Below are 12,777 nucleotides of genomic sequence, written 5' to 3'. Positions count from 1 at the left end.
GGTTTTGCCAGCTGGGGAGGGGGTCTGCGATACTCCCCAACCCCTATCCGGATCCCCCCTATTTTCGGCTGCCTCTACAGGGCAGCCTTATCCTCCAGACTCGTCGGGATCGGACGCACCAAGATGGCTAGCACGGCAGGGATCGCGCAGAGTCGCAAGTCCCTGCCGTCGCTGAAGCCTGGCAAACCGGAAGTCTAGATTTGGCATTTTTGTTCATCTATTGAATCTTTCTCAAGAACCTGAGATAGGCAGATGTAGTTTTTTTGATAGTGTTACAGATATTACCACAGGATGAAAGCTGCTCTCAGTAAAACCACCTTTTCAATTGGCTGATGGTAAATTTGTTCAAGTGATGCTCTTCCCAAGGCATCTATTACTATTGGTACTACCTTTGCTTTCTTTTGCCACAGTCATTCTGTTTCTATTTGCAGATCTTTGTATTCTGCTATCTTCCCCAGTTCCTTCTCTTCTTCAATGCTGTCTCCAAGTATTATCACCACATCCTATCGAGACTTATTTCAATCTTATTGACAATTGTTAAATCTGGGGTATTATGTGGTAGGTGCCTGTCAGTTTGAAATCTAAAGTCCCAGAACACTTCTTCATTTTCTATTACTTTCTCTAGTTTATGGTTCCATCAGTTCTTGCTTGCAGGCAAATGATATTTCTTGCAGATCTTTCAATGCGTCATTGTTTCTACCTTGTCACGCCATTGTATAATTCTGTATAATTTTTTGTAACACCAAACCAGGTGATCCATTATTTCTTCAGCTTTTATGCAGAGGCAGCACTTGCTATCTGTTGCTATCTTTCTCAATTCTGTTTTGGTATGCATTTGTTCTTAAGTCTTGTGTAGCCAGAATTAGTTCCTCTTATCTCTTTCTTCAACTTTCCTGCTCTTAGCCATTGCCAGATCTTATTTTTATCTGCTTTCCCTGCTCTTTTTAATGTACTGGTCATGTAATGCTTTGTCTTCGTACTTTCTTGCTTCTTTTTGTAAGCCAGTTTGGTCTCTCCAATACTCAGTAGGCCTTCCTAGTATACTAGCTTCAGTGCATCTTCTTCACTATCCTTCAGATATTCTTCCAATGTCTTTTTTCTTCTTCTTCAACTGTCTGATGTACTTGGAAAATTCCACACCCACCCGTTTTTCTTAGTAAATAGAATCTGTCAACATATCTGCATGATTCATTGTCATTATTTCTCTGGTTCTCCTATCTAGGGCTTTTAGTCAGCTTGAGGCAAGTCCACTATTCTAGCTATGTATCTAATGACTGGAATTCCCCAGGTGTCGATTGCCTTGATGGTATTGCCTCTACTGAGTTTGGACTTTAAAATCTTCACTCTATTGATGTATTCATTTCCAACTTTTTTTCTCACTTCAGTGTGATTGATATCAGCTTGAAGGATGCTCAGGTATTAATAGTGATCATCTTCATCCGGACTCTTGATTTTATTTCCAAAGGGCATCTTTCTTCTGTTTTCACTATTTTTTCCTTATTTGATGGTAAGCATGACATATTTGTCCAGTCTGAACTTCATTTCAATATCTTGGTTATATATACAGGCAGCATTGAGCAGCAATTCTATTTCAGATGGTGTTGATCCATATAGTTTCAAATTGTCCATGTAAAGGAGGTTTTGATATTTGATGGCCTGAATTATTCAGTATTACTGACTGAATTATTCTGAATTAGTGCAATGACAAACAGTAGTAGCAATAGTGAGACTCCTTGGAAGATTCTTAATATTAACTTCCCTTGTTCTATCACCATTGATCAGGAACTGTGTCTCCCATTGTTCCATTCATCTTTCCATAAAGCTTCTGATGTTTCTATTGACTCCTGTTATTTCTAGGCACTTGATCATCCAATTCTTATTATTAATTTTTTTGCTGCACATTTCATGCTTTGAGGTGACTCCGAGGATCTATTTTTCCCCTTTTCTAAAAAAAAAGAATTAATGAAAATTTTCCAACATTGTTGAATGCAAAGATGATTTCTGGAAGAGGTGACTAATCATTGCCTCCTTCAAGGAAGGTGGAACTACTCTGTACAAGAAAGAAGCAATAATTACTGCTTGAACTAACTACATCTCATCTATTGGGAAGTCTTGACCAACATGGAAGAACATGGATCTAAAACACAAGCAGCATAACTCACTGCATTAAGGACTATCTCCACTTTCTCTGACAGATGCCTAGAGAAGTCATCACAGTGGCCCAGCAAGAGCTCCCACTCCATTCCATATCAAGAAAGTATATAGTCATACATAATATAGCTATCTGCAGATGCAATAAGAGAGGGAATGAAAGCTTGCTTCACCATCTTATTGCTGCAAGATAATACCTATTCTACCTATTCTCAATTAAATTCATTTTTGTCTTCCTGCAGTGGCACTTTAGATGTCTCATATTGTTGCAACTTCTGAAGTTGAACACCAGCGAGAGCTCCATGAGCTCTTCAGAGACTTCACTGATACCATCTAATCTAAGACTATCATTGTTCGCTTATTTCAAATTGTGACTAAGCTTCAGGAAGAATTTCCTTCTAGCTATCCTCTTTGTTTGTGAGGAGTATCTGTAGATATTACTGTGTCTATCTGTTAGCTAGGAAAAATAATACATTTCACACAAAACTTCAACATTTTTGTTTTTACGTATAGAATTGATTCAATCCATGATCTGTACAACTTGGTAGTTTTCTCTCTTGGTAATTGTAAGAAAGCAATTGACTTTCTCTCCTCCATCATATGAGAAGGAACAAAGCCTTAAGTATTCCCTTTATAAATCTTGGTGGATGGTAAAACAAAACCAAATAGAGAAGGAGAAAGCTGACATGATAGAGAAATGAGGAAAAAATCTTGGAAGAACTTTCTTGATGAAAACTTAATTTTCCCATCCTAGTTGGCAGTTAATTGATCATTTTCATATTAAATATAAGTAGTCTTTGATTTATAACCACAATTAAGACCAGAATTTTTATCAGTAAATGAAACAATAGTTGAGACACACCTACTTTTATGACCATTATTGCAATGATTAAATAAATTGCCATAGTAAGTATGTGAATCACAGTCATTAACTGAATTCAGCTTTCCCTGTTGACTTTTGCTTGTGGGAGCTAGTTGGAAAGGTCACAAATAATGATCCTGTGACCCAGGAAAGCCACAAGTGTAATAAATACATGCTGTTTGCCAAGCACCTGAATTTTGATCATGTGACTATGAGAATGCTGTTACAATTGTAAGTTTGAGGATGGGTTGTAAGTCATTTTTTTCATTGCCATTGTAGCTTTGAACAGTCACTAAGCAAATGGTCATAAATCAAGGACTACCTATAAGGCTCCTTTACTTGATATGTATGAAATTCATACCCCTTATGCATCTGTTCCTCAGAAGAAAGATTGGTTTAAGTAGCATATACTAATGAGTTAAACTCTAAATTACACAACTATTATCCTTGCCTTCTTAGATGATTGAGATATATGGATATTTCATATATTTGAAAACACAATAAGAGTTTTGTTTGAGTGTACCTGTTATATCTATTAATATTTTTAAAGAATTGTTCAAATTATCATTTGAAACACTGGTTTTCTGCTAAAATCAGTTTTTTGCTACTGCTATATCTAATTTGAAAACAATTTACTATTAGTTATCTTTTCTCTTAGTGTTCTGTCAGCAGTGATTTAGACTTTCCAAAACAAGTTATTCCTCTCAAAACTCTGAATGCTGTTGCCTCAGTTCCCATAATGTATTCTTGGTCACCCCTTCAGCAAAATTTTATGGTAAGTGATTATGACCCTGAAAATTGTGAAATTAAAATAATCAAAACAATATATTTTGTAGAATATAGTTGCTGGATTATATTAAATATGAATGTTAGATTTATATTATGTTGTAAATTCACATTTCCTAAGTGACAATAAAGAATATCAATGGTCACTAGTTTTAACTATGTCTTTTACAAGTTTTCTGCCCACCATTATGGTGGGAAGGAAGCAGTACTTTGTCATATCATGCTGGCCACATAACCTCGGAAATATCTTTGGACAGTGGTTCAGCATTGAAATGGAAGTGAGCGCTGCCCCCTATAGTTGGCAGTGACTAGAGTAAAATCTGCAGGGAACTCTTCCTTTCCCTTCCCTTCCCTTTCCCAAGTAGTCTTTGCTTAACAATCATTCCTTCCGTGACTGTTCAATGTTACAATGGTATTGAAGAAATGGTAGTCACAGCTGACTTCAAAGTTATAATTGTTGCAGTGCTCCTGGAATTATGTATTTATAATTTGGACACTTGGCAGCCCACCCACACTTATATTTTTTTTATTATTAGTGCTATTTATTCCTTTTGTTGTTATCCCTGAAATACTATGCTATAAACCCATCATTGAGACATTAAGCAAATCCATTGTCTCAAATGGGTGGAAACTGGCAAAAAAAGCCAGAAAAATAGGGGGTTTTTTTGAAGCAGCCTTCCTGAGAAAGGGATAGAGTGTGAGGGAGTACCCAGGAGAGACCAAGAGAGAGAGAGTGCTTCTTGAGATCATGACAGCTGCCACACTAAGAAATATTGTTAATAATCATTTCTCGGGAAGAATATCATGTTGACTTGTGTATGATTTATTTGTTGTTTCCTTATTTATAGCATTTTATCTTTGTTCTCAAAAGCAAAATATTTTACTTCATCCGATTTCAATATTTTTTTAGGTAGAGGATGAGACAGTTTTACATAACATTCCTTATATGGGTGATGAAGTGCTTGATCAGGATGGAACATTTATTGAAGAATTAATAAAAAATTATGATGGAAAGGTACATGGAGATAGGGGTAAGTTATAATGTATCTTTTTACTGAGCATTTTTTCTCAGTTAATTGATATAGTCTCTCTGTTAAATATAATATCATGCATTGTTCCTGAAAAACATCAAATAACATAGTTTCCATTCTTCATGATTCCATTTCTTGTATCCTTTCTTTTCCATTGGATAGTTTCACCTGATTACTATGGAAATCTGCTTTGTTATACTGATGCTACTTTTAGCATGGAGTTTTAATGAGTTAATATGTATATTCATTGTATTGAATATTACGTTCATAACTATTATTCATAGAGGTTTGCTTCATAAATAAAGGATTTTAGACTGTTATCTAAGCTTGAATCTTGTGTAGATCTTTCAATTCTTATTTGATAATAAACTAAAACAATAAAATAATAAAGCAAATAATTAGAATTGAAAAGCAATAGCTAGTAAATTGAAAAATTCTGAAAAATGCTGTTTTCGCCACAAATATATTTATTTTTATATGGATATGTAAACCTAGATCTGCATGTTGTAAACTCCATGGCATTTACTCTCATTTAGGTGGTTAATTTGTTTCAGGCTTAAGAAATTGCATTATCTTTTTCTGCATAGTAAGCTAACTTTCTTTACCCTTTCTTTATATGTGCTTCATTAAATGTCTGTTTATGTTTACATTTCAGAGTGTGGATTTATCAATGATGAAATATTTGTGGAGTTAGTCAATGCACTCGGTCAGTATAGTGATGATGATGATGATGATGATGATGATGATGACGATGATGACGATGACGATGATGACAATCTTGATGAGAGAAATGAAAAACAGAAAACTGGGGAGACCAACCGAATGGGTATATTAATATTTAAAGATCTTTATAGTATGCTGGCCTGACAAAACAAGGAAAGTCTGATAATCAAAATACATGTTTTCAGTTATGTAATGTCATGAGAAATATGGTATCTAAAGATGAATGCCATTAAGTATCACATTTTGATTGTTACTGGTGATTAATGTTTCTGAAATATTAATCATGCACAATACAATTTGTAACTTATTATTTTAAAACTACTTAAAGATGGACACGCTAATATATAACAATATTGAGTGGTTAATGGTGATCTCAAAAAGCTAGTCTGGTAAAACACATATCAGAAAAAGGCATCCATATTGTTGCCAAGAAAACTGCATAGATATCACCAAATGACAGCATGATTCCATGAAAGAAATACCAAATTGAATATATTCTCTGAGGTATGTGTGTAGCCAAGACAAGCTGAAATAATGGGGAAGCAGTACTCATGTAGCCAATACAAGAACAACGTAATAGCAAATTTAAATCTTACAAAAACAAAAGACAGATGGCAATGCCGTAGTATAGAAAAAAAGCTTAGCAGTAATAGTGAATTATTTAATTTGTCTAGTAGTAATTCTTGAAATTTACTATGTGTACATATTCCCACTTTCTGGTTAAACAAAATACTGCTAACTGCATTCAATTTAATAAATTAAATAAAAATTTATTTATTATTTAATTAATTAATTTAATTTAGCAAATATTTCTATAATTATTTGATGCAATATGTTGAAAGCAAACTTTCTAAAAATAAAAAATATATTTTCTTTGAAGCAGCCTGTTATATAGGGCAGGCAAGGGAAAGTGCAAAAGAGTTTGAATGATTTTAGTATATTAATTTATTATGTGACTCTTTTATTAGTTTTATTGTTTTTATATGGGGCTTTATGTTCTGTAAGTCTTCTTGAATCACCATGTGTGAATAGGAAGCAATATAAATTCCCTAAATAAATAAAAATAAATAACTGTTGTTTCTATCTAGCAAGTCAGAAAATTGGAATCCCTTGAGAACACAACCACTTTACTCTCTGTCTAGCCTATTTCATCATATAGTAATGTGCAAACATTGCTGGGAGAGATGGAGTAATTATTTTCTCTCAGCTATTATTTTTGTAATTCCACATCAGCACTATATCCAGGATTAAATCCCAGGTAATAGATGCCATACCAACAGCATTTATCACTGAAGAGCAAGACGTTTATTTTGGGCAAGTGTACAGATAGTAGTTCTCACTAAAAAAAATGAATTATTTACAAAATTCTGAAGATGACAACTGCAACAACTATCTTAAGAACTGGAAAAAAACCCACCTTCCAACCTATCACTGACGTCAGCATCACCCTTAGGCCAAAGATCCATAGAAAGATGCTTAGTACTGAAAAATCAAGTAGTGCATCGAACATGCAGACGATGTAGGCAACTCTGCTTGTGATACAAGAGACAGCGCAAACATGCCTCAGGTGGTCCACACATTGTAGGCTTGGAAAAGAAATGGCGTTCTGCGACCAAGCCACCAACGGATCGTGCAAACGCAACCAGGACATTCCGAGCACGAAAGGGAGATGGAGGTTCGAGGTGACATAAAAACTTATCGCCTCCTCATGATCCCCAATAAGCATACGCACTGGCTGAGTAGCGCAGCGAATGGGTCCCGACTTGAGTTCACGCCCATCTATGGTTTCCACCTTAATGGGTGGATTCACAGGAATCAAAGGAATTCCAAAATGTGTAACAAAAGCACAGTCCATAAGGCTGGTTGTAGCCCCTGAATCCACCAGCGCTTAACGGCAGGAATTCCTTCCTTCTGGGACTGTGAAAGATACGAGTGTCCAAAAGTAAGTGCCGAGGAGGGCCAGGATTTACTCGGCAATTTGGGATGGGGGTGTAAGATGTGCCCGACCTAAGGTTTCCCTGAGGTCGGGCCTACCCCGTTTCCCGACGGGCCAGGAGTGGGTTCAGGCACAGGTCTGTGAGTCCTTCTCCGAGTGCAGGAATTTGCAAAATGTCCGGACCCCCGCAATAAAGGCACAAGCCTTCCTGGAACCTTCTCGAACGTTCTCGCACCGTTAAAGCGAGGCGAGTGCGCCTAACTCCATCGGCTCCTCAGCATTAACCGTGGGTTGGAAAACTCTTGGTGGCGTGGGTTGTGCACGAGAAAACGAAGATGGTTCCATAACGAGTCGTTTGCGTCCACGTTGCTGTAAATGAGCTTCAATTCGTAAGCACTGAACTATCAATGCATCCAAAGTTAAAGCCCGTTCTGCATGGACCAGCTCATCTTTGATGGCATCAGACAAGCCTTCCTGGAATGCAGCCATATGAGCCGGTTCGTTCCAGTTAGAGTCCATACACAGCAAACGAAATTCTGCAACGTATTCCTGCAGGGAACGTTTCCCCTGATTAATGTCCCATAACCGCCTGTCCACAGTTTGTATCTTAATTGGGTTCTCAAACATCCACTCTTATTTGTTGGAGAAAACCCTGGAAATTGTTCAACAACGGGCTATCTTGAACTAACAAGGGAGTAGCCCAATTAGCAGCCTGCCTGTTAATAAACTGATCATAAATCCTATTTTAGACCGGTCGGTTCAGGCCTCAGAGAGATAAACAATTGGCATTGACCCATAAATGCCGGGAACCTGTCCATTTGCCCAGAAAATTTCTCCGGCATGGATACTGGGCTTTTCCTCACAGGAGGGGCAGGGGGAACAGCAGCAGGGCTTGGTAAGCTGGAAACATAATTCAGCAATTGTGTTACCTGATTCTGAAGCGTCACATTGCTTTGCAGTAGCTGATTAATTTGTTGTTGTTGCTGCTCTGCCAAACGCTGCAGTTTATTTGAATCCATCTTGCTTTAAAGATGGTTTGTTTGTGGCCAGGAACAATAATGTTATGACTCCCCTTCAAAATTCAAACAAACAAAACAGAAAGCAGCCGTTTTCACAATTAAATCAAACGGAAAGAAGTCTTACAAGATAATGGCTGGCAGAAATCACAATCCACAGCATAAATCTTTACTCTGTCTGGCAAACCAGTCCTGGCAATAAATCTCCAGTCTCAGAGCTTCTTGCTGTAACGTCCTCACTCAATAAATCACTTTGTTCCTGGCAAATTGTACCAGCCCAGCTGTGTCCTTTTATACTCATTGAGGCAACGTGCTAATTTACTGACTCGCTCTCCTCATTCGCTCCAGCTGATTTTGCCTTCTCAACCGTCTTCTGTTCTTTACATTTAACCACAAATTTTCCAAGTTCTCATCTCCACTAGAAGACTCTCTCAAAACTTCCCTGTCAGCCATTCCCGGCTGTTGATCAGATAAGGAACCAGAGGAGGTCAACGGTCCTGACAATTCTAATACATCAGGTCTGTCGTCCTTTGTCACGTCCATCTCCTCATCTTGGTTACCAGTCCAATCACTGAGCCATGCCGGCTCATATTTTTCTGCCATGTCCCCCTCACTTGAACTCATATAAGTCACAGAAGCTGAATCCAAGCCCGGAGCCACAACACCCAACTAATTAAAAAAGAAATGGAACTATTCCTCAAAGAGAATAAGAATCAATACCCAACATTACAGAATCCATGGGACATCACTAAAGCATACCTAAGCGAAATAACAATAGCATATACAGCCCAAAGAAATGAAGAAAAATGGAAAAAACAAAATTTACTCCAGGAAGAACTAAAACAATTAGAAACTACACTACAAAAAGAACCACAAAATGACAAAATTAAAAGGGAAAGAGATTTAGTTAGACATACATTTGTTGACACAGGAAGAGAACGCAAAAAAATTAAAATTTGCAAGACAAAACTTTTTCGAACAGGACAACAAACCAGGAAGATGGTTGGCATATAAATTAAAAAAAAGGAAAGGAAAAAAGACTAATACAGCAATTACAGGATGATAATGGAAATTTCCAACACCAAATGGAAGGGAAAAAAAGTATTATACAAAACTATTTCGAAGAGTTGTATAGACAGGATAAAATAGAGAAGGGGAGATATACCAATAGCTAAAAGAGAAAGGCTTACCCACAATAGCAGAAGAGACGAGAAATGCTGAATAAAGAAATAATTCAGGCAGATCTGAAAAAAGAAGTATACAAAAAAATAAAAGAAAAGTAACAAAACCCCAGGGCCAGATGGAATCCCAGGGGAATTTTTTAAAGAATATGTATGAAATAATGGAATCTTTGATGGAGGAATATAATGAGACATTGTTAGAAGCAAAATTGCCGAAATCATGGGCTGAGGATTATATTATCCTAACACCCAAAAAAGGTACTGACCACCAACAAATCAAAAGTACAGATCCATTTTGTTGCTAGATGCTGATTATAAAATATTTATGACGATAGCAGCAGAAAGAATGAAAAAATTGATAAACAAAATAATACATTTAGATCAAAATGGATTTCTATCCAAAAGGCAAATTAGAAATAATACTAGGATAGTAACAAATGTGCTAGAATATTATGAAGTCCACCCGGAGAAACAAGTGGCACTGATTTTCTTAGATACGCAAAAAGCTTTTGACAATTTGAATTGGGATTTTTTTATTCAACAAATAATACCGTGTTTCTCATATAATAAGGCTGGGTCTTATTTTTTTTTTTTTTTGAGCCCTGAAAAACGGCTAGGCCGTCTTTTCAGGGATGACTTAATTCCCCCCCTTGCATCCTCAGGCGGATGGCGATGGCTTGGATGTTGACCTCTGTGTTGGTGGGGCACTTTGTATCAGGAGACCTTCCGCCACTGTTGCTTTCCCTTCTCCCCATGCTGCCGCGGCATTTGGAGCAATGCCGCAGCATTTGGCGCAATGCCGCAGCATTTGGCGCAGCCACGCAGCATTTGACGCAGCCATGCAGGGCTGACCAGGGCTCCTCCCTGCAACCAGAGCCCGGCGGAGACACTCAGCTTCAGGTGCTCCTGTTGCTGCCTTCCCGGGAATCGTTCAAAGGCAAAGCCCATTCTTTTAAAAATGATGCCCTACTACTGGTACGAAAAAGCCTCTCCTGCCCGAGAGGGTAGGCTAACTCCACGTGGGGAGGTGAATCTCCCGGGCCCGCAGCACAGGATTGGCCCACCCTGGGAGAAAAGCCCAGCTGCCATCCCTGCCTGGCGCTGGGCAGAGTTTGAAGACCTTCGCCTGGGGCGGCCCAGCGCAGCTGACAGGCAGGCCCTCCTCCCCAGCGGTGGAGCTCTGGCCAAGGCTGTGAACACTTCCCTGCTGGGCCCTCCGCTCATTCCACCATGGCCGCACTGGAGCCAGGCGGGCTGGGCAGAGCCAGGAAAGCGAGCCGCGGGTGCACGCCCTCCTGCCAAGCGAAAGAGCCAGACTGACCCGAGCTTGGCTTCCTGCCCATGTCCCTCCAGCCCGACCCCGAAGAGGCCACCGGGAGAGGCTGCCCGAGGCAGTGATGCCTGAGGCAAAGCTCTTCGCGCTCTGACTGGCACCAGGCAGTGTTGATGGCTGGGCTCTTCTCACGGGGTGGGCCAATCCTGCGCTGCGGCCCTGGGAGATTTGCCTCCCCACGTGGGGTTGGGCTGCCTTCTCTGGAAGGGGAGGCTTTGCTGTCCCGGTAGTAGGGCATCATTTTTAAAAGAATGGGCTTTGCCTTTGAACAATGCCTGGGAAGGCGGCAACAGGAGCGCCTGAAGCTGAATGTCTCCACCGGGTTCCGGTTGCAGGGAGGAGCCCTGGCAGGCCACACATGGCTGTACCAAACGCCACGTTGCTCTAAACACTGTGGCAGCACGGGGAGAAGGGAAAGCAACGGTGGCGGAAAGTCTCCCGATACGAAGTGCCCCACCAACGCCGAGGTCAACGCAGGCAGCACTATATCCGGGTGTGCAACAAAAGTACTTCCTAATGGCAAGCCCCCCCAACCTTTCCCCCCTATTCGCATGTTTTAATATAGGCCTTAATTTGGGGGGAGGGGCTTAATTTCATTTTATGCCTATAAAACATGTTGGGACTTCCTATTGGGGGAGGCCATATTGTTGAAGAAACACGGTAGATATGAATTTTGGCCAAATTTCAAAAGAATGATAGCAGTAATATACTCTACACAGAAGGCTAGTGCGATATTAAATGGTAATTTTACAGAAAAATTTAACATAACTAAGGGAGTAAACAGGGGTATTCGTTGTCACCTCTAATCTTTATCCTTTCAATAGAAGTATTACTATCACAGATCAGACAAAAAGAAATAAAAGGAATCAAGATAAAAAATGAAGAATATAAAACACAGGGATTCCCAGCTGATTGGTTTTCTTTATAGAAGACCCGATTGATTTGGGGATAATCTTATTACAAGAAATAGACGAATTTGGCAAAGTGGCGGGGCTCAAAATTAACAAGGATAAGAACAAATATTATTTAAAAATCGTATAGATAATCAGAAAAGTGAACTGGAAGGGAAAACCGAATTCCAAATCACAAAAAAGGTCAAATATTTAGGAATATGGCTGACAGCAAGATGCTCATCAATAAAGGAGGATAATTATAATAGGCTAATGCAACCAACAAAGACGGATTTGGAAACATGGGGAAAATTACAATTATCATTGGTAGGGAAAATTGCTTTGGTTAAAATGAATATACTACCAAGGTGGTTATATTTGTTCCAAATGATTCCTGTAAAATTAGACAAAATTTTTTTGGGGGAACTTAATAAAGCAATAACTAAATTTGTGTGATCAGGGAAAACTTCCTGAATAAAACTGAAATTATTACAGGATCATAGAAGTAGAGGTGGCTTCGGACTCGCAGATTGGGATCTATACTATCATTCCGTAGCACTAGCATGGATAAAAGAGTGGATACTCCTAAATAATAAAAGAATATTAACCATCGAAGGACACGACTTACAGATAGGATGGCATGCCTTTTTGTGGGAGAAAAAGAACAAAATACATTCATATTTCCATAATCATCTAATTAGAGATGCACTGATACAGGTCTGAGGAAAAATAAAAAAAAATCCATGATATTAAAGTACCAGGCTGGCTATCAACAATGGAAGCAATGATTTATCCAAACACAATAGACCTAACCAAAATGATAAGATACAATGAATTGTTAGACAACCAAGGGAGACTGAAAACAAAC

General features: G+C 38.8%; 1 protein-coding gene across 7 annotated transcripts in view; it reads left to right on the top strand.

Annotated features, from left to right (window-relative positions):
* Nucleotides 1-12,777, top strand: part of EZH2 (enhancer of zeste 2 polycomb repressive complex 2 subunit) — a 97,373-nt gene that overhangs the window by 19,015 nt on the left and 65,581 nt on the right. For 5 of the 7 annotated variants that reach the window (XM_026702307.2, XM_026702305.2, XM_026702308.2 and 2 more), the window contains exons 4-6: nucleotides 3,672-3,788; nucleotides 4,710-4,830; nucleotides 5,486-5,656. In XM_026702307.2, the coding sequence (XP_026558092.1) occupies nucleotides 3,672-3,788; nucleotides 4,710-4,830; nucleotides 5,486-5,656 (409 nt within the window). The remainder of the gene's footprint in view (nucleotides 1-3,671; nucleotides 3,789-4,709; nucleotides 4,831-5,485; nucleotides 5,657-12,777) is intronic. The other 2 variants (XM_087916868.1, XM_087916869.1) reach the window with 1 other exon arrangement.

The sequence above is a fragment of the Pseudonaja textilis genome, chromosome Z, assembly GCF_049901715.1.
Source record: "Pseudonaja textilis isolate UNSWEBS1 chromosome Z, rPseTex1.2, whole genome shotgun sequence".
Lineage (NCBI taxonomy): Eukaryota > Metazoa > Chordata > Lepidosauria > Squamata > Elapidae > Pseudonaja > Pseudonaja textilis.
This window is presented reverse-complemented; position numbering and strand designations above follow the sequence as displayed.